The 24189-nt window shown below is 40.9% G+C and overlaps 2 protein-coding genes across 7 annotated transcripts in view; both read right to left on the bottom strand.

Moving 5' to 3' along the window:
• Positions 1-142: 142 nt before the first annotated feature.
• On the bottom strand, positions 143-4709 carry cox5ab (cytochrome c oxidase subunit 5Ab). The gene is made up of 5 exons (XM_080458293.1): positions 4574-4709; positions 1246-1362; positions 964-1085; positions 428-550; positions 143-273 (listed from the first exon to the last, which is right to left on the bottom strand). Exons 1-4 carry the CDS (start codon positions 4644-4646, stop codon positions 437-439), a joined length of 426 nt encoding a protein of 141 aa, XP_080314419.1. The 5' UTR covers positions 4647-4709; the 3' UTR covers positions 143-273; positions 428-436.
• A 2507-nt stretch (positions 4710-7216) lies between these two features.
• LOC308128148 (synaptosomal-associated protein 25-A-like) overlaps positions 7217-24189 on the bottom strand; it is a 43066-nt gene continuing 26093 nt past the window's right edge. For 3 of the 6 annotated variants that reach the window (XM_080493408.1, XM_080493410.1, XM_080493409.1), the window contains 5 exons: positions 20925-20973; positions 14166-14283; positions 10867-10986; positions 9663-9807; positions 7217-9480 (listed from right to left, as the gene is read on the bottom strand). In XM_080493408.1, coding sequence (XP_080349534.1) covers positions 9412-9480; positions 9663-9807; positions 10867-10986; positions 14166-14283; positions 20925-20973 — 501 coding nt within the window. In that variant the 3' untranslated portion in view covers positions 7217-9411. Of the gene's footprint in view, positions 9481-9662; positions 9808-10866; positions 10987-13810; positions 13929-14165; positions 14284-20924; positions 20974-24189 lie in introns of all 6 variants that reach the window. The other 3 variants (XM_080493405.1, XM_080493406.1, XM_080493407.1) reach the window with 1 other exon arrangement.

The raw sequence follows: 24189 nt of genomic DNA, 5'->3' as shown, positions 1-24189 counted from the left end.
CATCAGCTCAGATTCATTGCTGTGAAGGAGCTGTCAATATTAATCATATTCTGCTTTCTCGACTATCGTATGTCAAAATAACATTGGTCAAAAAATCTATTATTGATTTCCAAGACATCAATAAAAACACAAGATGGATCAGTTCATTTACTGCTTTCTTTATTAGGTCCACCCTTTAAAACACAGCAGGACAGCATTGATTTAATTAACAATATAGACATTTTTTTCAGTGGTGGGGATCGGGAGAGCTCGTCTCTTTATACATGGAGGGACCTGCAGAGAAAGCAACAACACAGAAATAAACCACACTGACCGTCATCTGCTGTATGCACACACAGCGTGTGAACCTGGACATTGAGTTACTGAAAAGCTTTCGGTACTCAAACCTCAAGAATTCTTGTTTTTTGTTCCTTTAGTGGAGTCTTACCTTGACAGTCTACAACCTGTCAATTCCCAACTCTTCTGGTGTTGAGATGCCAAGTTCTGAGAGGGTGGGCTTCAGCTCCTGTATCAGGTAGGGGTAGATGTCTTTGTGGGGGCCGGCTTTGTCCTGTCAGAGGCCAAAAACAAATTTACTGTAAAACGGTGCTCACAATCTGTACAGAGTCTGGTTTACATGAAACCTGGAGGGTTTGTGTGTGTGTGAACATTGCCATCTGAATCCTGAGTGATTTTATTCTAACTGATGAATTTACAGGAGGGATTACTGAAGCGGTTTGGATTCCTTTTTAAATGTTGGAGGCTGTCGGAGGTTCTCAGCTGGTGAATGTATCTCCGTATTAATCCAATATGCTTTGTTCAACATGTCTATTGTTATGTTTTAGTCCAAGTGCCAATCTTTTTTTCCTTTCCCATTTTCCCAATTTTAAGTCCAACCAGGAAATGGAATCACATCTGAAAACACTGCCTAATACACTTCGCCTGCACTGCAGGCAGCGGGGACGGCGAGTGGCCAGCGCTCACCTTGACGGCCTCCAGGATGCGGATGGCGCTGGCCAAGTCGTTCAGTCGTCGACAAGCTCTCAGAGCTGAATCCAGGATCTTGGCCTCAGGTACCAGGTCGTAGCCGATCAGGGTGTTCATGCCTTCAGGGGGACGTAATCGAACAAAGACAACATGAGCGATCGTCTTTCCAGCTGCTTCCGGTCCCACACACTTAAGGTCAGGAAAAGACTCCGACTTCGTGCTCTGTCTAACGTGGAACCAAAACAAGAAGGACCGACTAATAAATGTTCAACAAATCACCTTTCCTCAGCTCCCAGGCATCGATGTCAGGCTTGTTGAAGTACGTGACCCAGCGGGAATCAAACTCCTCATCTGTCTCCACCTTGCCATGGGAGTAACACCTGGAGGCCAGTGGAGCTGAAAACATCACACACGCAAAATCCTTCATGACAGAGTCACTCACTCCACAACATGTTTTCTGTTCGAACTCAGAATAAGAGTTTAGTGATAAAAACCACAGATCATCTCAACCACTTCTTTTTCTTCACAACAGAGGAATAAACAGTCATTTTCAGTGCAATGTTTTCTGTTATTCACTGGGCGATGAAATGCTGACGTGCCTTTCCCATCATCCGCGATGCAATCGAACACATTTAATTTAATTCAATATGTGGAACAAATTGCAGAAGAATATTCATGAAGATTTAATCAGACAGTGAATCCTAAACTAGACATTTGGTGCTCAGACAACAAGAAAAAATAGTCAATTTTGTTTGCATTTTTCAGTTTAATGTCCCATATTACATAGTTTTTCAACAATTCTACATAAGTGTAAGAGGTCCAACAACATTGTATTCAAAGTCAAATTTGAATTTCAGCCAATCTAAAAGTCCCTCCAGTGAGCTGCACTGAGAACAGGCCGTCTCTGTGTCTGTCCACGGGGAGAACAGCTTTCCGGCATTTCAAATTAAGTGGTTTCCCTGTTAACTGGTTACCTTTTAGCATCCCTTGTTGCTGCTAATAACAGATGTTAAAAACCTGACAGAAACTCATAGCTGCCCTGATGAACACTGTTTAACAGCATTGACAGTGAAGTTTTGAAGTGTCGTACGTTTTGTGAGTCTTATTTTAATATATGCTGTTACTAGCAGCAGTCCCCCGGCTAGCTCACTTGGTAGAGCATGAGACTCACAATCTCAGGGGTAGTGGGTTCGTGTCCCACGCCGGGCGTCACCTTCCCGTGGGCTCACCACCTGCAGGAAGGTTCTTAATTGGTGCATTGTGATCTGGGTAACAGTGTTCAGACTGTCACCCCCGCGACCCGGAAATGGATAAGCGGGAGAAAACGAATGAATGAATGTTCCTAGCAGCAACGACGGACGCTAATGGAATTCGGTCACCATTTAACAAAACACTAGTGCAATGCACTAATGTTTATGGTGGATTTATCACTATGACTTGTATAAACGCTGTCGTTCGACCAGCTTGAACCACACTGTGACCCAGGAGGAGAAGCTCCTGAAGACGGCAAATTAAAACGTTGTGTGTCTGAATATGTGACTTAGTTTAGTCGTATGTGTTCTTACAGTTACTAGTACTACCAAGTATCTAAGGCTTGCTCCTGCTCACTATAAGTACGGATGCACCGATCCACATTTTTTCACTTTCCGATCCGATACCTGAATTTGGATATCTGCCGATACTGATGCTATTCCGATACCAGAGCTCTGTTTGCTTTAAAATTGTTATCATTATTGCTGATTTTATATGAGCGGTAATAAACTCCTCTCTACAGGCAAGTATGAAATATATACGAGTGTATGCATGTATGCTCCCAAAAGGAAACTTGAGGTAAGTATATATTCAGAAAAGGAAGCAGTACGAAGTATTTTTGTTCAATTTGGACATTGTGGGTCTGCGTGACGTCATCGTCTCATAATAAACTTGTTATATCTTTAAAACCTCAGTTCCAGTACCAGCGGGAGTGGTTACTTCCACGCATTATGTCACAAAGGGAAAATCTCTGATTTGTCTGTATGAGCACACATTTGCTCGAAAGTGGAGCGAGCAAGTGAGGGAGACAAAATACTTTCTTGCTTTCTGGGCCTCATTCAAATGTTATGAGGACACAAATTACAGTTGGAAAACCATCATGAAGTGAATTTTGTATAATATGGAACTTTTAAAAAGCCAAGGAGCTAATAGCTGGATTAGTTCATGATAAATATGTGATAGCCTTACAGTATATATAGATCAGTATGAGTGTATGTGGCAGTGTGCACATAGCAATCTCGAAAGCCCCTGGGGACCTGAAGTCAAATCAGGTCACACAACATTTGCAACTCTTTCACCTTCATCATAGTGAGAGCTGTGTCTATAAATAACATTTAGATAGACATCATGTACCTGATGCAGGTACAGCAACTTGCAACATCTAAATCTTTATGGGCAGGGACAGTATACTAAGTAACATCTACTACTACTAACTTTATTTATAGAGCACTTTAAAAACAACACAGTGTGCCAAAGTGCTGTACACAGACAAAACAATAAAAACAAAATATAGTAATAAAAAACAATAAAAATAAGTAAAAATGTTAAAAACAATAAACGTCAACCTCTCAGACTGAGTTAAAAGCCAAAGAGAAAAAGTGTGTTTTTAGAGCGGTTTTAAAAACAGGAAGCGAGTCGGCCTGTTTGTTGTACAGAGGCAAGTCATTCCACAATATTGGGGCTACGACTGGAAAGGCACAGTAAATAACAACAATGCAAAATAGTGTCCCCTTGCTTCAGCACAACATCTTTTTCTTTCAATCACTTAACAAGATTTATGTATTTAACTACTTGAGCAAAACTAGAGGACGTTTTCAAACATAAACCCAATGTGCCGAGTAAGTCATATTTGATGTGCTTCTTTTGCAAATGACATTATACAGTGTGGTTTGACAGCATGTTGAACTAAAGGACTTTTAAACCCACACCTATATAGCAATATAATGCTTGGATAAATTAAACTACACGTTACACAAAAGCTAAAAAAAAATTACATTAATTGATTGTGCCAGGCCAATAAACATTATTTACAAATTACATATTACATATACATATTGAACTCTTTTCAGATATAAGATGTTATAGATGTTTAACTGTATAGGTCAGTTCATTGAAGGGGAATCCGAGCAGCAAACCAGGACCCGGGCACCTCTTTAACCTGGTGATTTTGGGGTAAAGTGTGAACATAAAGGAGTAAAAGCTGATGGTTACGGGGGTCAAAGTTCAGGCTGTAGGGACGTGACGATACGAGCTGCGTTTAACCTGCGGTCACTGACTCTCTCCAACACACCGAGGAGGGTCATCACAAGGTCGTCAATTCTTTAACTACAAATCATTTCAAGCCTCTACCGCTAAAATACAACTCTTCTGAGCAGGAAAACGCAAAAATACTTTGAGTCCCGAGCTCTCGATGACAGCCTCTCTCATAAATAACTCAATGTCACCCCATGTTAGCTTCTAGCGCCACACACAGCAGCCGCTAAGCTAGGCAGCTACCCGCGCAACACTATTGTAGTCTCTTTTACTACGGAAGGGGTATTTCATGTGGCGACAGGTGTATGGAGGACAGTCCTACCTGAGTAACAGGGTCTGGACCGGGCCAGACTGCGGGCCCCAGAGGCAGACAGTCGGAATACGGCTCGAAGCATGTTAGCACCGCGGCTGCTCACAGTCCTGAAGCGGCTACTGAGGGAGACAGACTAAACGAAAAGACCCGAAGACAGCCGACTGGGTCACGTGATCCCCGGAGATTGCCGAACGTCGTGAAAGCTGCGAGATGTATTGTAGTGAAAATCATAATAACGACAACAACATTATTATTATTATAATTATTATTATAATTATTATTATTATTATTATTATTATTATTATTATTATTAGGGATTTTCTTTTTTAATTTAACAGCAATTTCTCACTTACCTTTAGTATACAGCAGCTTGTATCTGAAATCAAATTAAACATTCTGGGATAATACCTAATCATTTATATTTTTAAATACACTTCATTTTGCAGTGATGGCTACACTGTTGGACATCACGAGCAGTGCACATATTTCTTTAAAGTCATCCTTTGATTTATTAATATGGATTAAACTTTTATGAGATTGATTTACACTTCTGATTAACTTTTAACTTCATCTACAGGTTTGGACTTTTTCAATTCAACTCCATTAAATTTTATCTATAAGGTGTTGACACACAATAAGGTCTGTGAATAAGGCCAGAGTGAACCTAGCAGACCGATTACACACACTCCACCACCAGTTCCAGCTGCTTCTACCTGGACACAGATACCTGGTGCTCAGATGCAGGATTAAAAAAAAAGTGAAAAATCTAATTTGTTCCTGTAGCAATCAGTTTTGTGGAGGGAATTCATTCATTTTCTGTCTTAATTTACAGAGTTCTGTCTTTTTATTTATTATTTTGCCGGTGGCAGAAGTAATTGCTCTCTTGGGGGATGATGAGGTTTGACTTAACTTTTCTCAATAATACATTTGGACTATAAGCAAACAAAGACACAGGGAATATGATGAGTGGGGGCCCTCTTGGAGGTACATGACCTCTTTTTCCCTCTCGTAATCTCAGCTGTAGGAAGTTCATTAATCTCTTCTGTTATTTGAGTCTGATCAAAATTATTCAACACCATGCATGTTGTATACCCTCAATAAAAGCTTGGGTAACTGACTTGTAATCTCTGATATGAATCGTGCTACCTTCCATATTGATCGGAGTGTCTCTGTCCTATCCAAACATTTATTTTCCAAACAGTAAAATATCCCAGATGAAACCATCAGTGTAATATCATGAGCCTTTAAAGATCTTTGTTAGACAATAAGCAGAGTGCAGAGGCCGGGAGTACCAGCAGATGGCAGTGTTGGTTAAATAAAAAAAGCTCTGAGCCACCCTCAGTTAGTTCCCAACATCACAACCTTGTTTTGGTTTCTGAGCAGCAGCAAGTAAGTTTGACAGGAAATGCTCACAAGTCATAGAAACAGAAAATCTGTACCTTTAAAAGATTCACACTTTGAGTTTCATCAGCCACAAGGGTCAGATGTTTGTTTTTTTTATGATAGAAATGTGAGCATATTGATAAACCATTTTTTTCAATCTTTTTCTTTATTTGCATTTATTCACACGACATGCATGTTCAGGGGCAGTGTTATGTGTAACTACGGCACAGTGGATTACCCTGTATGTGTGTGTGTGTGTGTGTGTGTGTGTGTGTGTGTGTGTGTGTGTGTGTGTGTGTGTGTGTGTGTGTGTGTGTGTGTGTATGTGTGCGTGTGTGTGGGTGGGTGGGTGTTCTTAGTGACGTGGTAAACTGTAATCCTCCCTAAGCCCAGGGCACCACAGTGGATGTCCATTAGTCTAATGTGCTTGTGCACATCTTTCCTCCTGCGTCCCGGCCTGTCTCTCTCCTCCCCTCTGTACCGGAGCCTTCCTTGTATTTGCCCCCGCATGCGCTCTCCACATTTTAAATAACTGCTGTGACTCGTTGCACGTTGGAGCCAATCAACTCCGGCTTTACATTCGCTTTGAATGTGAGGATAAGCTGTTGCGACCTCTGACCCCCCAGAGGAACAACACAGGAGAAAATGCTTTCTCTTCATTTAGATTTAATGGCACAACATTATATGGCACACATGTTCCCGTGTGAGCTGTTAACTTATCACCATGGCAACATCAACTACAGACAGATATTTGCAGAAGGGGTGACGCTCCTGTTGCCAGAACATACCATTTTTCCAAAGTAAAGGCAGCAGTGTGAAAACTGAAAACTGATACTACGGATCATGAAATGTGAACGATATTAAAAGAAAACAGAGTTTTGGGGAATAATTGTCCAGCCAATATATAATTTGATGACACCATATAATTTTAAAACCATAAAATTACATAAATTGAAAGCACTTGTGCAAATAATATACAGTACATAAAATGATCCACTGGTAATTATGAGTGAAGCTTTAACTATGGAGATCATGTTTTTTTTAAATGATTATTCTGAACACCTTCATCATAGGCTACGAGACCACATATGGTCATTTCTATGGATTTCTTTTCAGGGTTTCTATAAAACTAAGCTATATAAGTTATTAACAAATTACAAAACTCATCACTGCTCAAAATGATCCATTCATCAAGTAGTCAAAAGAACGAGACATCGGCATCATGAAAGCACCTCAAGTAAGAATTGAATGAGATTTATAGATTCTTTTAAAGACTTTAATTTGTGAAATATTGTGTCATTTTGATCACACCTTGCAATAAAAACTTTATTTTTCATTTTTTTAATGTCATATGAATATAAATAAACGTGATCAATATAGAAGAATATAAATGAAGTCTTGGTATATTATTAACTGACCACTTTGATGAAACTGGAACACAGTAAAGGATGCACAGTGGCACTCTCATCTAAGAGTGGGAGGGCCACTGGTTTGAGTCCTGGTTAGGTGTTAGAGTCTTTGTCTGTGGAGTTTGCATGTTCTCTGAATGTTCTCTATTCTCTCACTGAACTGACCATTGGCTTATGTCTGAGCTGACATTGTTGTTCACATTCTGCAGTGTAACAGCCATATCACAGAGCATCTTCCTCCCACTAACTAAAGTAACTTCAGCTGAACTCAATGAGTGAACCACTCGTCACACAGATCCACACAAAGCTGATAACTCGGCTACAATTCACAGCACCAATACAATCATACAACTAGGCACACATGATAGGGACCTGCTACTGTATGTGAAATAAAACTAGGTACTCTGATTGTTTTGGTTCCTCTCACGGGTAAAAGATCCGAGCGAGCTGAGACAGAACATCCAGGTTTACACTGTAGTCCCATGATTATATCCTGTGTCACATCAAAACAGGCCAGAGATTTTGTTTGGTTCTACAGTTATGATGGTTTTATTGGCATTTTCCAAGGAATATTTTACAGTGATGGTCACAGTCTGCAAAGGTAAAGAGACATGAAACAAAGAGTGGCACTATTGCAGTTAAATACGGGCCTCTCCTCTGTGTGGCCTACATACAGCATGTCGCATGCGGTTGCCATGTTGGGATATTTTTTGCCTGGATAGATGAATAATTCAGTGTTTCCTAAGAGCGGACGGACATGCATAACACACTCAATGCACTATATTTATATTGCTGGGGTATAAATCATGGGTAAATGATGGCCTGGTACGTGAAGAGGTCATTGAGCTTTCTCTAACAGGAAGAATTGATTCTTCTGACCTCCACCTGTTTAGGGTAATGCTGTTCAGACCATAAACAAATGCAGCTCTTCACATTCGCACCAGGCCTTTGGATGCAAATCTGAGGCTGAAGCTTTTATAGATCACAATACATCAGAGAAATATGAATCTCTCTGCCTTTGAATGATCAGATTTACTTCCCTGAGGAAAAGAAACGTTATACTATACAAACTATGGCATCAACTTGTTTTAATACTGCTTCTTGACAAAGTGTGATGCATTACTGCTCCAAAGTCATGGTCCAAATACTTAAAGGGGGCATATTATGCCTGATTTGTATTTCTTTTTTTATAATATATAATGTTTCAGGGTTTTCAAATCAAATTAGGCCAAAGTGTCAAATACTTCAGAGTTGCTGTTAGTAAATCACAGATTTTCTCATATGTTACTTGTTCAAGACATCAAGTAAAATGGCGATGCTGGCGTCAAATTACATGTTAAAAGATTAACTTCCCGGAAGCTGGGCGATCAGAGGCAGGAGTTCCAGAGTATCAATAGGTCCCCTTTAATGAAGAGTCCATGATCTACCAGATCAGTAAAACCTACTTGAATTGACTGTGGTCTTTTAATAGACTGTAAGTGCTGTATGTCGACGACACTCACTGAAAATCACCGTGGCCTCTTCATGTAGCATCACAGCAAATTAACTGATAGATATACGGTTTGTCTCACAATACCAACACGGGGCGAATGGTATCTTATAAACAAGGTGTACATACAGTTTATATTACACACAGACTTTAAAAAATAAAGAAGAGAAGAACGATGGAAAGAAGCGGACGAGTGATCTAAATCACTGAAGCCAATGAAGAAGCACTATGTACAGCATGGATTGAGTCGGAGTGGACGTCATGTCACAGAGCTATTATTTAACAAAATCAAAAAGGATGACATCACAGAACAACACTGACTGTATGGGGGCTTTGTGACGGGCAGGTAATGGGAGGGAGGGAGGGAAAGGATGATATGTGCATGTGTGCAAACCTCTACCAGCATCACAATACAAGCATGACTGCAGCGAATGCTGTTGAGCGAAAGGAAGTGGGCGCCGGGCGTTTGGAAGTAGGAGCTGGGTTCCCTTGTTGATGTTGTTTATTTCTTTTGTTTGTGGTGTCTGGGGTTGAATGGGGATGAAAGCACTTTTTGTTGCTGCAGTTTAGCCACTGCCCAACATCTTCGTAGCACGCTGGTTAGCCTCATCGATCCTGGTCTTGTTGGAATCGGCCTGAAAGAGAAAAATATTGTCCGTCATGAAAGCTCAGGGAGACGCAAAGACTGAGGAGATCCACGATCAGAAAGTTCAAACACAGATTTTCAACGCTGGTGTGAGAATCAGATATTTTCCATTAGTGTGTCAAACACAACGAAATCTTCAAGGACTTTCTGAATAAACTCTCCGTGCAGCACCTTCTCCATGATCCTGTCGATCTGGCGGTTCTGGGTGTCGATCTCCTGGCCCATGTCCAGGGCCATGTGACGCAGATTGCCGATGATCCCGCCCACCTGCTCTAAGTTCTCGTCCATCTCGTTCTCTCGGGCATCATCTGTTACCCTGAAACACACAAGCAGAGGAAGTGTTCACTGTCCAGTCGGTATTGTCCTTTCTGGCCGGGCGGGACAGCATCAAAGAATCATTGTACAATAAAACATGGAATGATCTGATGGTAAAGAATTGTTGAGTTAAGATGGGGGTTCTCAAAGTGTGGAAATATACTTTACACCGCTTGAATCCCATTATTTTATAAAACCAATCTGCTCCTGACTAGAATCCACTAGGCCGCCATCATCTGTTAGTATTCATAAGTGACTCATGTGCATGTGATGGAGCAGAGAGGAGTTTTCACCTGATAGATTGTTATTGTTTTGTCTTACCAAATTGTGACTTAAGTTAACTGTAATGCGTCCACACCTTTATTCCCAGAAAATGGGACACTTGGCTCGGCATCAAGACACTTCAATGAAACTCCCCTTGTAGTTTTTATATATTCAAAATGTGCCTCCTCTGTATGATGTCAAAATGAGTGACAATAATGAATAAAGATAGGCTTCTCTGAGGCTTACTCAAAATATTTTATTGTGCCTAAAATAATCTCCTTGAACAAAAATAACTCCTCTAAAATCTCTGGAATTAAATGACAAAAAGAAACAATGCATCTTCTGGAGAGGAAATCCAAAGAAAACCACAACATAATCACTTTTTTGAAGCCTCACTGGACAAAATAAATGAAAACTGTAAAATGATGCTCTGACTAAATGGTGTTTCACAAAGTCCAGCTTTAAAAATATGTGTAATTTTCAACATTTTGTGGGCAGCTTGCGAGTGGAGTAGACCTGCCAACAAGGCCATGAAAAATAATGGAAAACCAGATATTTTCATGAATGTATTAAAAAAAAGCTGCAGACAGGACTGGACACGTCCAGTCAAAACAGGTTCTGTTCTACTTGGTGATGACTGCTATAACGTTACATAACATGCAAAATATCCTCATAACATGATTTAATTATCCCTGTTAATTGTATGGCACACTCGAATATAAGTGTTTTGCACACTGGCAGCCCGTTTGTCATCGAACCAACGCCTACACACACACACACACACGCTCTTGCTTACCTGCGGATGAAACCCCCACTGATGGCCATCTGTTCACGTTCGTCCACCACTCGAGCCCCGGGCTGGCTGTTCACCACTCCATCTTGGTTCGCCCCCCAGGCCTGGCCCCCGCCCTTAATCCTACCACACACACATTTCAGTCAGGGCCACTTTAGCCACAATACACACACTTTGTGTGTGTGTGTGCGTGCTTGTATGTGTGTGTAATGAACATGCTTTGTTTGTGTGTGTTGATGAGTTTGAGTATGAAATGGTTTGTCTAGCGGTTTACTATAAAAATATATAAGCTTATATATGTTTAGAGTGTCGAGCCAATTAGGTTGCTAAAAGCCACACGCCAACCACGTTACATGCATTTTCAGCCTGTTAGTGAATAATTGATCTAACGTGCCGATCAATTGAATCAGAGCACAATAAGCTCACGTTGTGGCTTGTGTCAGAAAGAAATTTAAAAGAAGAAAATAATCCTCTCCCACAAGCAGGTACAGAAGACCACAAACACGGAACACAATAAGCAGACACGCACACAAACACACAAACACACAAACACACACATAGAAACATGCAGGGTGACGAGACATGCGAGGCGGAGACGTTATACATGCATTGTTGGACATGGGGAGGGAGAACACATAAAGATAAACAGGATCAGATACATGCTGTGTCTCTAAAAAGAAAGCTGTGTAGTTAGATTGAGAGAAACACACAGTGATCATTTGTCTAGATGTGACAAGCCCTTCATTTCATCAGGATGGGTTGGATCTGTGGGAGGACGCCCTGCACACAGTCAAATGAGCACATGTAATTCTTAGCGTTTGTTTGATGATGCTTGGAGAATCTGATAGGTGAGAGGTCTCCACCGGAGACCGCCGATGCAATTTAAAAGCTCCTCTCAGGTTGGAGGAGGCCAATCATGCCCATCAGGTGCTCCAGTCAGGCCAGAACAACAAGCAAGAATTCTCATACTCAAGCCATTTGACCTGGAGGGGGGGAGACGGCCTTAGAAAAGAGTCTAAATCAAATGAAACACATGACATAACCACAAGAGGTTCATGAATGAGAGGACCAGAGAGCTATAGAATAGACAAGATCTGAACCCAAAATGATTCTACGGTATGTGGACGCATCAAGTCCCTGATCAGATGGTAAAATCAGACTGTGGCAGCCAATCAAAACTGACTTAGCTGAATTATTGATAGTAAAAGTGTTGTAATTATCATGAAGGAAATTATATAAATCATGGATACTACATGCTACTTTTTAATCCTAGAAGAGTTTTTTTTTTTATTGTAAACACAACAAATATCCAATACTACTTCTAGATTCATTCAAATGATTTTATTTTTTGGTTTCTCAGCCACTTGTGTTTTCTATAGCTCAGTCAGAGAACGATGAACTAAGAAGAGTGCATACATCGGTCCCAGAGTGTAATATGCTCAGACATGACTCAGTGGCCATAGTTTGGCAATTAGGAGTGAGAAAAGATGTCACACAAGGCTTCAGGAAGGATTTGAGAGCAATACAACAGACCAATTATGCTCATTTTAAAGGATGTTTCAAAATTTTAACCTCTGCTTGAGAAAAAAGAAACAGCTCACTAATCACCTCATATTGCAGCTTTGGATTCTTCAGTTCATACTGAGTGTGAAACAAGCCAATTCTAACATTGAGCTTGTTCATTAAACAAGTTTGCCTCAATGTCTTTTGAATCATCCAGTGGTTTGTGATCTGAGGACCAAATGCTACTGTTGTGTCAACCCGTTAATGTTTGCATACTTTTCCTTATTGCCTAACAGGTCCTTTATTTATTCATTTTCACGTGTTGGAATCTTAAACTGATGACATCCAATGTGACACCTGGGAAAAAGTGAAATCCTGTTACCTGCAAGCCCTGAATGAATTCAAACAATACACCTGGTCTCAAAGAAATACATGCTCATGTTGCCTCAAATCTCTAATCAAACAGATTTGACTCGCTCTTTTTGCTTTGTAACATGTTTTTCTTAAGACCAGGCTACACCCGATCGTATTCAAGCATGAAAAGATCACCCACCCCAAACTTGTACCAAGGGTTGTTTAAAATTATGCTTGGTTGAAATTTGTAGCATGTTGGCAGATACTCTTATTTGCTTTATTTTTGCAAAGAAAAACATGAAAAGATCAACGCTGCTCTCATGAGTGGATGCTAAATATGAAATTTGCAAAACTTTGGAGGTTGAACTAAAACCACATCCTCAGCTCTCGTGAGAATAAACTGTCTGCTGGCTTCACTCACAGTTTCACCGTCAATCTTTTCATGTAAGTGTCTGCAAAAAAAGACAAATAAAGACTATTCCAAAATGCTGAATCATAACTTTAAAAGAGGTTTCTGATTTGAATGACCCATGACCTGACATTATAGATCTCAAACTTTGAATCTTAAATTTCGTGTTTAAAAACACCAATATTTCTATGTTTTGGGCTGTAAAATGGGTGACATTCAGATGAGAAAGAAGGCAACTAGCAGATGTGGTCTTTTTGGTTGGACGTCGTGCACAGCATGAGGCGTCAGGGTGGGGGTGTGGGTGAGGTTTAGAGGGTCGGTGGATGCCGTGGCCAAGATCCTTGTTGATGCTGCTACCTGCTGGAAGAGAATCTCTCATCCAATGTGGAATGAAGGGCTGTTGAGAGCAAATACAGCTGCGCACTAGCCGCTGCGCACATGTTGTGTCGTGCGTTTTCCATGAGCGCACATGATCTTTCACCTGATCTCAGTGTTAAGTTATAAGACACAGACACAGACGGTCGTGCATGCAGTGCCAGTGCCTGTTCGGAGAGTACACTGTCGTGTCTTTTGGGCCTGACTGCTCACACCACAGTTCACCATGCTCTACACACCAGAAGCAGGCGGATGGAGAAGAGAGGCAGGTAGGCAGGCACTGAAACACATGCAGGCAGCACCTACTTGTTACAGGGACATGAACATAGACCACAGAACTGTCCTAGATTGTTCAAATTCTTTTCTGCATCCTTCATGTCCTTATTGATTTGGTCCATCCCCTCCTCGATGCGCTCCAGTTGTTCTGATTAGCAACACATTGTCATTTATCCCAGCAAAAGAACGAAAGCACGTGAGAAGAGAAGAGAGGTGGAAGAGGTTGAGGGGAGGGGGAGTAGAGAGGGGAGGGAGACAAAGGAGAGAAGACAAAAAAAGACATTGACTGTGACAAGAGAGACATCAGACATCACCACCACCACCACCATCACCACCACCAGCACTGGAGACAGGCAAGAGCAGGGGGCTCCTGGCCGGTACCTACTTTTTAATACATGGGCATATCAGACCACAGCATTGCCCTACATCTTTTAAATCTTTCTCGGCCTCCTTCAGGTCTGCGTTCACCTTGTTCATGCCCTCTTCCACACGATCAAGTTGTTCTGGTAGGGACAAAGGCATGAGAGCAGTGAAGTGAAGTTGACTCAGTGGTCTGGAGGGTGGGCTCGCTACGCTACAGTGAGAGGCGCTAAACGCTCTGACTAAGATGCACTAGCAGGCAATAAGCATTGACAGAAGGGTCATTCAATGCAAAAGTCTAGAGATTTCAGGGATTTTCTTCCAAGATCCATAATCCAGATAAAGTACTTCATGTTTGATATAAATCATGTCACTTCTCCCGACAACTTGTCTGCAAAATGGATTGTTTTTGCATGGTCCTTTCATTTCTGACACATGGAAGTTTGGAAAGGGGAAATGCTGCAAAGTGCTAAACATTTTAATGTTTCCAAAGATACGGCTGATTTACAAAGTCTAATGTCTCTCATATTAGGAGAAATGTGCACGTGTGAATCAAATCTATATATTTGACTATGACAAATTGAAACTAGAAAATATAACATTGCGCCACTGTATATTAACCAAATCTTATATTAAAATCAATTTCTGCAAAACAATACTGGAACAAAAAGACTTTAGATAGTGAGAACTTCAAATATAACATTGTACACTGAGAAATCACTTATTAACTAAGGGAGAGATTCTTTAACGTTTTCTCTCGGAGCTCACGCCAGATTGTTCCTTTAATAAACTGCAGACCTCCAAGCAACAAAGTAAACTTAGAAAATATGCAACTGCATTCAGTTCCAGGAGTTTAATATTTCTCACATTGTAATCTGTGAACATTTCAGACATCAGAAGTAATGAAGGGAGGAACTCCAACATTTGTATTGTTTTCCTTGCAGATTGTGACCAAGTTAAACATACTGAAAACCTCCACATCTCAGAAAGTGAAGAAGACACAAGGTTAAGATCATGCCAACCAGTAGCTGAGCACACCTACACTATTTATATCCAAGAAGGCCTTTCACCTGTCTTGGCTGATCTCACAGGGGACGATCCCGTACTTTGGCATTCCGTTTACACTTGGATTGAGAACATGGCCTTTTCTTCTTTCAAGCTCTCCTTTTGGTTTTTCACCTTTAATTGAGTTTATTCCTACCTCCTTTCGAAAGGACTGATTGTATTTCTGAGCGGGACGTGCAGTGTGCTTCATCCAGGCCGGCAATCTGTGCATGAAGATGTTAGTTAGGCCTCGTTACCTGTCAGAACGCTGCTGCAACTCATTGGGAGTCGATAGGTGACAAAGGCAGCGAGAGATAGACGAGACGCACCGCTGCCTTCAGGAGGCAAACTTTATCAGCTTAAGTGCCCCAGAAGCCAATAAAGAAATCGATGACTCAATAGAAGACAGAGTGGATTTAGAATAGACAGTGAATTAATGAGTGGTTTGTTTCAGTTACAGTTACAGTCCAAAAATGTAAATTTTGTGCATTCAGTTTACAGAGCTTAAAAGTTCACACACACACTTTTTTTTTTTTTTAACCAATTTCTGTAACCGAAATGGGTACAGGCTGAAGCCAAGACTTATTCTTGCCTATTCCAGAGAAAAAAAGAAATAGTTTGAAGGTCTGACAAGAAGAAGGACAAATCTATAAGCCATGTAATGAGTGAGTGAAATGAATACATGATGAGCGTCATTCAGCCACATGAAGTCTAGAACACATCTCCCTCCTCTGACGGTCAATCAGCAGGAGTGCTATGAAAAGCTCAGCTTCAAGGTCAGAGCCTCTCAGTTGCTGCTTAATTGTTATAGGAAAAGATAGCTATGATCTTCATGGGGGGAGGAGGGGAGTTTGCCTTACAGGAAATGTCTTTTTTTTTTTCTTCTAATAAGTCTCGTATAGTAATGCAGATAGTCCACATTTCAGGGAAGGGTTTTGTGTTATTGCCTGGTTAGATCTTAGCACAAGATTTCTAACACAGACTTTTGGTTTAAACCCCAGTAAAATGGGAGGTGCTCATTGGAGTGAAAGGGAAACATTGAGGTTAATCCTAAAACTCCAATTTCAGACACCAGATTGACCAAACTCCTTTAAATATTCTATCCACTGTTGGTTTAACAGGTGGAACTGCACAGTGCGTATTGAGACCTGCAGCTCATGATACCTGAAGTTAGGGTTTGTCGCTTCCAGCTGTTGTGCTGACTTTGTCAAAAACCATCAGCATCAGACATGAGTCCCATTTATACACTCTACAGCAGTAGTTTCATCATTTACTTGGTCCCTGACAGGAGGAAGAGCTTGAGGAACATGAAGGGGACAGGGATGTCTCGGCTGCTCTTCATATTGATTTTGTGACTCTGTGTGAACTGAGTGAGGAAGAAGATGGATGGAACGAAGAGGAGATTCGATTAAGATCCAACGGTGAATGACTTTAATCGTGTTTGTTGACTCTCAAAAGGACAAGAGTTGATTCATTTCCGGTGAAGAAAAGTTTTGTTTTAATTATCTGCAGCAGCAAAGCTGTCTTCATAAAAGCAATAATCAAAGCTGTGATCACACCTTCCACCTGAAGGGAATTGGAAACGATGAAAACTTTGATGATCATTATTCATCTGATGTTTTGCTCCAAATAAAGAAATAAATAATATCACCAAATCCCAATAAATGGGAAAAAAAAGTGGGCTCTATTACCAAAATGGACTACAGGCTGTGTTGATAAAACCATTTAAATATGGCCTACATTGTAGTGGTAGTATCTGTGGTAGTGTCATCTCACACAGACCAGAACAAACAGTTAATGAGTTGCTTTCAATTAAAATCAGTGATGTAGCAGATATTTGCTGTATACTAGTGGTGAGACGATTAAAACAAAATCTAACTAATTAAGGGTCTTTCTAATTGATTAATCACAACAAATCACATTTTAATTGCATTTGATCCAAAAAGCATCTTTCTTCAGTTCAAACTGATTCAGTAGATGAATTAATTCATAAATAATATCATGTGTTTTTATGACAAAATGATGCCTATTTATTCTTACAAGTAATTTTAAACTTCTAATGTCAACAATTGTGACCAGGCATTGTTGTTGATCATAAGGAGATACAAAAGACTTGATTTGCTTTGGTGATAATGTTAACTTTTTGTAGCATTTTTGCTCGCAGCCATTCCCTTCGCCATGCAATTAATCACTATGAGAATGAAAATGACTCCAGCTTTATTCTAAACATGAATGGTGCCACCCGTCGATGAAAGTTTTGCGCTGCCTGCTTACAACGCAGCGTTTTGTGGAGGCTCATTGAGGCGGATCTGTAATCCATCAGCCCTGACTCCGGGTGTAATTTAGGTCAACATGCATGTAACAGCCGAGCAGGGAGGGACTCATTAGCTGTACAGAGACCTCCACCACAGGTAATACATCACTGTGAGAAATGACAAATCTCCTCCTGTGTGTGTGCGTGTGTGTGTGCGTGTGCGTGTGTGTGCGTGTGCGTGTGCGTGTGCGTGTGCACGTGTGCGTGTGCGCGTGTGCGTGTGCGTGTGTGTGTGTGTGTGTGTGTGTGTGTGTGTGTAAAGGGCAGAGGGATTAGTCACACCCCAGTTTACAGCTCAACAAGACTGTATTAACGACTACAGGCTTGGCAAGCTTTCACATCTCGCACTGTTTCTCCTGTTAGGGCAATTTAAGAGGGAATCGGAAGTAAATAACTTTGCAAATCTGACTGAGCCTTCGACAATGAACAGATTAAAGACGGGGAGAAAGGATGGAGTTGGGAAGGAGCTTCGTCAACTACAGTGGGAAGTTAAAGAGAAGACTGGATGTTAGGAGAGAAAGGCGAAGGAAAGAGGAGAAGGAGGATGAAGAAGGCAGAGGGAGACAGATGGGGGGGTCAGGTGTAGAGGACAGTAGCTTGGAGGCGGAGGTAATTTAAATCTGTGAATTGATTGCTGTCCTGTGATAACAGCAGTGAGCTGAGCACTGTGGCAGCAGTTACTCCAGGGGGGGAAGCAGACGGGAGGAAATAAAGGAGGGGGAGGAGGACGAGGGGAACGGGCTATCTGTTCCTTTGACAGGCCAATTAGGCTGCTCTTTCACGCATGGAAATAAGCACAAGCCTTCGGTAATACACACACACAGCCTCCATATTTTATATGACTTTACACACAGTAAAACTATACATGCGTATGCAACATACAGCATGAGGTGTCATACTGTCCGTAAAACATAGTGTTACTCTTTAAGTCTTCATAGTTGAATGACAGTAAAGAGACATGAATTATCAGGACATTCACACCGTCAAATAATTTATCATTTGTTGCTTTAGCCAAGGATTTTTCTCCCAGTCTGTTTGTTGTGATGTCTTTAAGCATTCTGTGGCTTCTTTTAGCACAGCCACTGTTCAGAAAGACTGGTGATTCTGTTTCTCTGATAGGGTATGCAAATTTTCATCTAATTTCTATTAACAGAGGGAAGGTTGGTGCAGCAATACCAGCTGAGCTTCAGTACACGGAGGAAATCAGTGTGGGTTATGTGTACCTCCTCACTCTGAAGCACCTTCAGCTTTTACAATAAACATCAAAGAAATACCACTACAGGATTCACGAGTGTTCACACTTGTGGTTCAAACCGAAGCAGTGAAGAGAATAGGATTAATACAAAGGAAAGACACTTAAAACTTCAAACAGGTTCTGTCATGATCTGCTTTGTATTGCGGTTGTGAACGTCACGTTAAAATATGGAATTGTGTTGGCTAAATGCTGTTATGTTAGTATCTATTTAATCAGTTGAAGGAGTAAGATCTCTACTGGAATAGCTGTGCCTCTGATTGCATGTTTGGTTTGTGTACTGATGACACTTCAGTTGAATTGCATCAGAGTTCATTCCAACGTGGACCCAGCTCCTCAAGAGGGCTCAGCCTATTTATTTGATGCTCTCTTGCGTTCACACGTATGACCGAAGCACACAAACAGAGATATCATACCCGAGTCTCCTTGAACTGACCAGACGTGGGAAGGTTTGGCCAGTTTTTGAAGAATCCTGGATTTGAGGTGTTTTGTGAAAGGTGTCAGTCCAGCCGCTCATCTTTGTCCTACAGTCTTGACATCACTACCTAAATTGACAAGAACTTACAAAGAATACTGAATCTTCTAGCTTATTTGGTTAAAAATGATGATATATTATATTTTGCTTCATTTCATTTCAAAGGGCCTGCTATAAATAGCCTTGAAAATTTTCATCTCGTGCATCCAGTCTTGAATGCTCCGAAAAAATGTATACATAAAAATGAATTCAGAAAATGAAATCTCTCTCAAAAGAACAAAGTTTTTAATCACTGTTACAGAAGTTCATATATTTTGACTTAAGCAACAAATATAGGTCACATTTTAGGTGTTTGATGTAAATCCAGGCTTTATTTCTGTTTTCAATTGGTAATGTTTGGAGAAGAGGCCCACCCTGAAACTGAATCTAGGATCAGCTGGACTGAACCGCATGATAACAATTCAATCAGGGGAGGATAACTTCGTTATTTGAACTGCTTGAGACGAGGCCAGAAAAAGCTCTTCTGAGTGCTGCATAAATTGTGAGGAACCCTGTTAAAGTGGTGGCTGGAGCATGATGGAACAGAAAATATATTGAAAGTACAGATCTATACAGTCATAATAATAATTAATTTACTTCGTGTACCATTTAACACCAGAATCTAATATCATAATATTGTTTAAAAAAAACATGTATCAGAGGGTGTGGTGTGAAGTACTCAATAAATTGCAAGAACATATGTCAAATGACTAATCAGCATACAAATGTAGAACAAGGAGCCGAAGCAGAAGGCTGCCTCACCAGTATGGTCCAGTATAGTTGTGTGAGCCACGTTATTATCAGACTACGGCCCAGATATGCTTCCTTCATGCATACAAATTGCTACCTGCATTTCAAAGGTTGTCAGGCGTCTGTTACGTTGGTGTGGTTGTTAATGAACGCATCCAATAAACCATTAAAGTGCCGCGCACTTTACTGGTTTCCTGTGGGGCAACTTTTCTTATCCAATCATCAAAGAAACAACTGTTTCAAAACTGCTAAAATAAGTATTTGTGTGTCTCGTAGCATTTGAGGTTTGATCTGGTCAGGATCATTTGTTTCCTTGTGTTTTTAACTTTGCAAGCAAAGACATTTATAAACTGTTCACTTAAGTCATCTGAAACTCTTTTGTCCTGTTCAGGTGAGGCGATCTTGTAGAGGTATGCATTTGCACAATCTTTGCTCAAATATGATCGTGATGAAGTTATGTTGTCTTCCCTGTTCCCTTTACTGGTTCCACATGAGCCATATCGCACAACACAGCTCTGTGAGGGACCGAGTGGTCACAAAAGTAAGTAAAAGTAAGTTACTTTGTTTGCTACGAATTCGTAGGCTCCCTGAAAATGTACCAAATTCTGCATGTAATGAATGCAGAAGACAGAAGGGTCCGTCCGTATCCGTCTGCATATTTAGCATCAAGCATATTTGGGCCTTAAGACTCACATGAATTAATGTTGCTTTTAGACTTCCCAAAATAAGAAATGTGTCTGATTCAGTAACTGAAATCATAAAACTGTTATAAAACTGTTCAAATTGTTGTCATACAGTCATACTGGACATACTGATGGTGACGCTCCCATTATAAAATGCAAGAAAGAATAAGCAGCAGAGCAGATTAAAGTGAAGCAGACAGTTCAGTGATCTGTCCCTACCAACTTACCTCCCTGTTCATCCAACATGACCAGGGTCCTGATGCCGGCATCTTTACTCTAACAGGCAGATAGAGAGAGAGAAGCAAGAAAAGACGACAGCCAAGAAAAGAAGTGATGGGGAAAAGAGGGAGAAATGTGACAGATGAGTGAAGGTCAGCAGAGCAGGAATGAGAAGAGCTATCAGGATGGCAGAAATGGGTCAAATTACAATTTGAAAATCACATTTTGGAAATTGATCTTGTGTGGCACAGCAGAAAACAGCCCGACGTTGAAAGGCTCTTCTGGCATGTTCTATCTGGTCTGATGATTGATACATGTCTGTGTGTTTAAAAAATAAAACTAGAGGTAGCTTTGGTTAGCAGACAGACTGGCAGCAGTTTTATACTTGAGATAACAAAAACTGAAAATACAATATGGATTGGCTGCGAGATCTGGTACGCAGTTACGCTGAGGAAGTTGTGACCTACAACCCCACGTTATCTTGTTGAGTTCATGAATCTTGAAGGCCACATCAAGCATTGTATTGCTCAACTTGTTGCTGAATGACACAAATGTCATATTGCAGCTATATTCTTTGTTCTGGAGCAGTTCTTGTATATGACATTAGGTAAATAACATCCCCATGAATATCATGGCACAAAGTTCCCAAATAGAACATCACCATTAATTCAACAGTGCATGGCACGGATTCATCTGACCACGCAACTACCTTCCATTGCAGCCCCTTTCTGGATTTATGAATCAGTGGCTCACCAATGAGATTGGACCTCAGGGGCAAATAGTCCTTCTATAAACTAGTTTTACATTTCAAACAAGACCAGATGCAGTTTTGGAGATACTCTGCAGATACCTGGTCTGTGTCAAAGTTGTTCCGATTTTCACAATCGCTCATTTTCCTGCTTGAACTTCCACATCAGCTCTAAGAAAAGACTCTCCACCAGCAGTTATTATATTTCACCCTTTGGCAGGCCTGCTGGTGACAATCAGTGCTATACCAGGCTGTCAAAGTGCCAAAATGTCCATCCTGTGGTTGATCGGTGCATAAAACTTGTTACTTCGGGTCAGACTCTCTCTTCTTGGTAGAAGGGAGCTTTTCCTCATCGATAAGGTTTCTTGATGTACTTGATCGATAGATAGTTTTTGAACTTAAAAACGAGGGATTGTGGAACTGGATGCTGATAAGAAAAAAACTGATCGATTGGTGTTTTTCAAAGAAAAAAGGAAAAAGCTAACGAAGAGCCAGTAAAATCCCAGGTAGTAGCCTCACTAAAGACGTTCAATTGGTCAAAGTGTGGCGCTCTAGAGTGAAATATAAAATGTAACCTTCATTATAGACTTTACTGTCAGACAGAAAACCAGTCACTGTGTGAACATCAGCGCGCAGAAAAAAAGAAAGTGTCTATCATCCAGACAGTGCCAGTGGCGCATGGAAGAACTTCATTTATTCTCTCAGTGGGTGAAACCAGGTGGCGCCAGTGTTTTGTCATTGCCTGTCAGGCTTATTTGTGCAGCTTTCAAACCGCATTACTCATATAGAAACATACTTAGATCCAACTGAACAACAAGCTGGTATAAAAATAAACTTCCTATAACCTCGCAGGAAAAGAAAGAAAGAAAGAAAAAAAATCCTCAAAATGCCACAGGAATATTCATGCTTGATTCAGCGCAGACTCTTGAGATAAACTCGTTAACCAAACGGCGTGTGCTATATTTGTTATGTTCCCAGAGATTTGCTGACAAAGCTCCAGTAATGTAACATTGTGATTTGGCTCGCAGAGCTGGCACTCGCACCGACACATGGACGCACAAAGCCCTGAACAGCCACTTCAGCTCGTATGCTGTTATTTTCTGTGCGCGGGCCTCGTCACATAATAACACACTTGACTGAGCACGCGGTCACCACATCAACTCCTGCGCACGCAACCAAACAACAGGTCCGTGCTCTCCGCGAGCCCCGAGGCCTCTTCTGACGGATATTAAAAGTCCGAAGGCCGCTCAGTTCACGCATCAGTTGCTTTTGATCAAACTTTGCTCTGACCTTCTTGGAGCAGTGATAGATGGGGACCAGTGCCACTGATATTAGTATTACTCAGAAGGCCTGAGACGAAACATGGACCGGTGGTGGTCGTCTGCAGCGGGGCGGGGATAACTGCTCATGATGAATGAGCTCACAGAGAAACATTTCTGGACAGTGTAAAAACAAATTGCACACTGTTATTTACATCAGATTCCATCTCATCTCTGTCCTATTGGAAACGTACATGAACCCAGGATTTTGTTTATTCTGGAGAAATCCCAGATAGGAGGGGGGGGGGGATATCAGAGCACGCCAACTGGCAGAGACCAGTGTGTTGACATCACCTCATTGTGTGTGCGCCTGGTTAAATACGTGGCCATCGCAGGCCATCGGGTCACCTGGTGCCCTTTTGGTAGTTTAATCCAAAACAACTGTGACCAGAAAGTCCCTCCTGAATCTCAGTCTCTTTATTTACTAATGGGATCAAAAACAATCTGGACATCGAGGCTAATTTTCCCCCGAAACTTTTATGTTTGATGATTTTCTTGCAGACAGTTGAAAAATTGACAGATACTGTAGTAAGTAAATGGGATAAGATCTTGTATTGTAAAGAATAATGCTTAATAATGGGTCATGCAATCAAGTATCATTAAGAAACTACAAAACTGTCATATGATAAGATCATCTAGTAGTCAGCATTCGGTTGATCTACCCATTAAAAAAGAAAAACAGGGATCCCTTTTACATTTATTTTGATGCACTGTAGATAACAACTTTGATGAGCAAAGGTTTGTGACATATCAAGAAAGACAGAAAATGTATCATTTTACTTTATCGTTTTAAAAAGTTGAACAAAAGAAAAAAGCAAATATTGGCCAAAAAACAAACGTCATATTACTACAATGAGCTTCCAACTTTAGAGATGTCGCGGAGCTGTCACTTCTTCTACAGTAGGTTTTACTCTGGTCATATCGGTACACGTTTGTTAAAGTTGCTTACAACTAATCAAACTCATCATCCCTTACAGGCCTTGAAAGATGATGACAAGTATAGCTTCTGATCTAAATTACGGTGGATTGTAGAATAAAACATGGCGATCTATTTGAGTCTGTGGTAACCTTTGACATTACCTCTGACATTTAACCAAAGATCCATTCAAAAAGCCTGTTGAATGCACCAGGGAATGCTCAAATTGATTACTATTCCGTTTGTGTGAGTCATATTTATATTCTATGTGGTGCGAGCAGTCTAAATGT

This window comes from Lipophrys pholis (genome assembly GCF_963383615.2).
Source record: "Lipophrys pholis genome assembly, chromosome: 2".
Taxonomy (NCBI): domain Eukaryota; kingdom Metazoa; phylum Chordata; class Actinopteri; order Blenniiformes; family Blenniidae; genus Lipophrys; species Lipophrys pholis.
The sequence above is the reverse complement of the archived record's forward strand: the minus strand, read 5'-3'. Positions and strand labels throughout refer to the sequence as shown.

Coding starts and splice junctions, on each gene's coding strand:
- cox5ab (XM_080458293.1), bottom strand. CDS start 4,646: ATGCTTCGAGCCGTATTCCGACTGTCTGCCTCTGGGGCCCGCAGTCTG. Junction 1,363..4,573: donor GTCCAGACCCTGTTACTCAG/GTAGGACTGTCC, acceptor TGATGTTTTCAG/CTCCACTGGCCTCCAGGTGT. Junction 1,086..1,245: donor TGCCTGGGAGCTGAGGAAAG/GTGATTTGTTGA, acceptor GTCCCCCTGAAG/GCATGAACACCCTGATCGGC.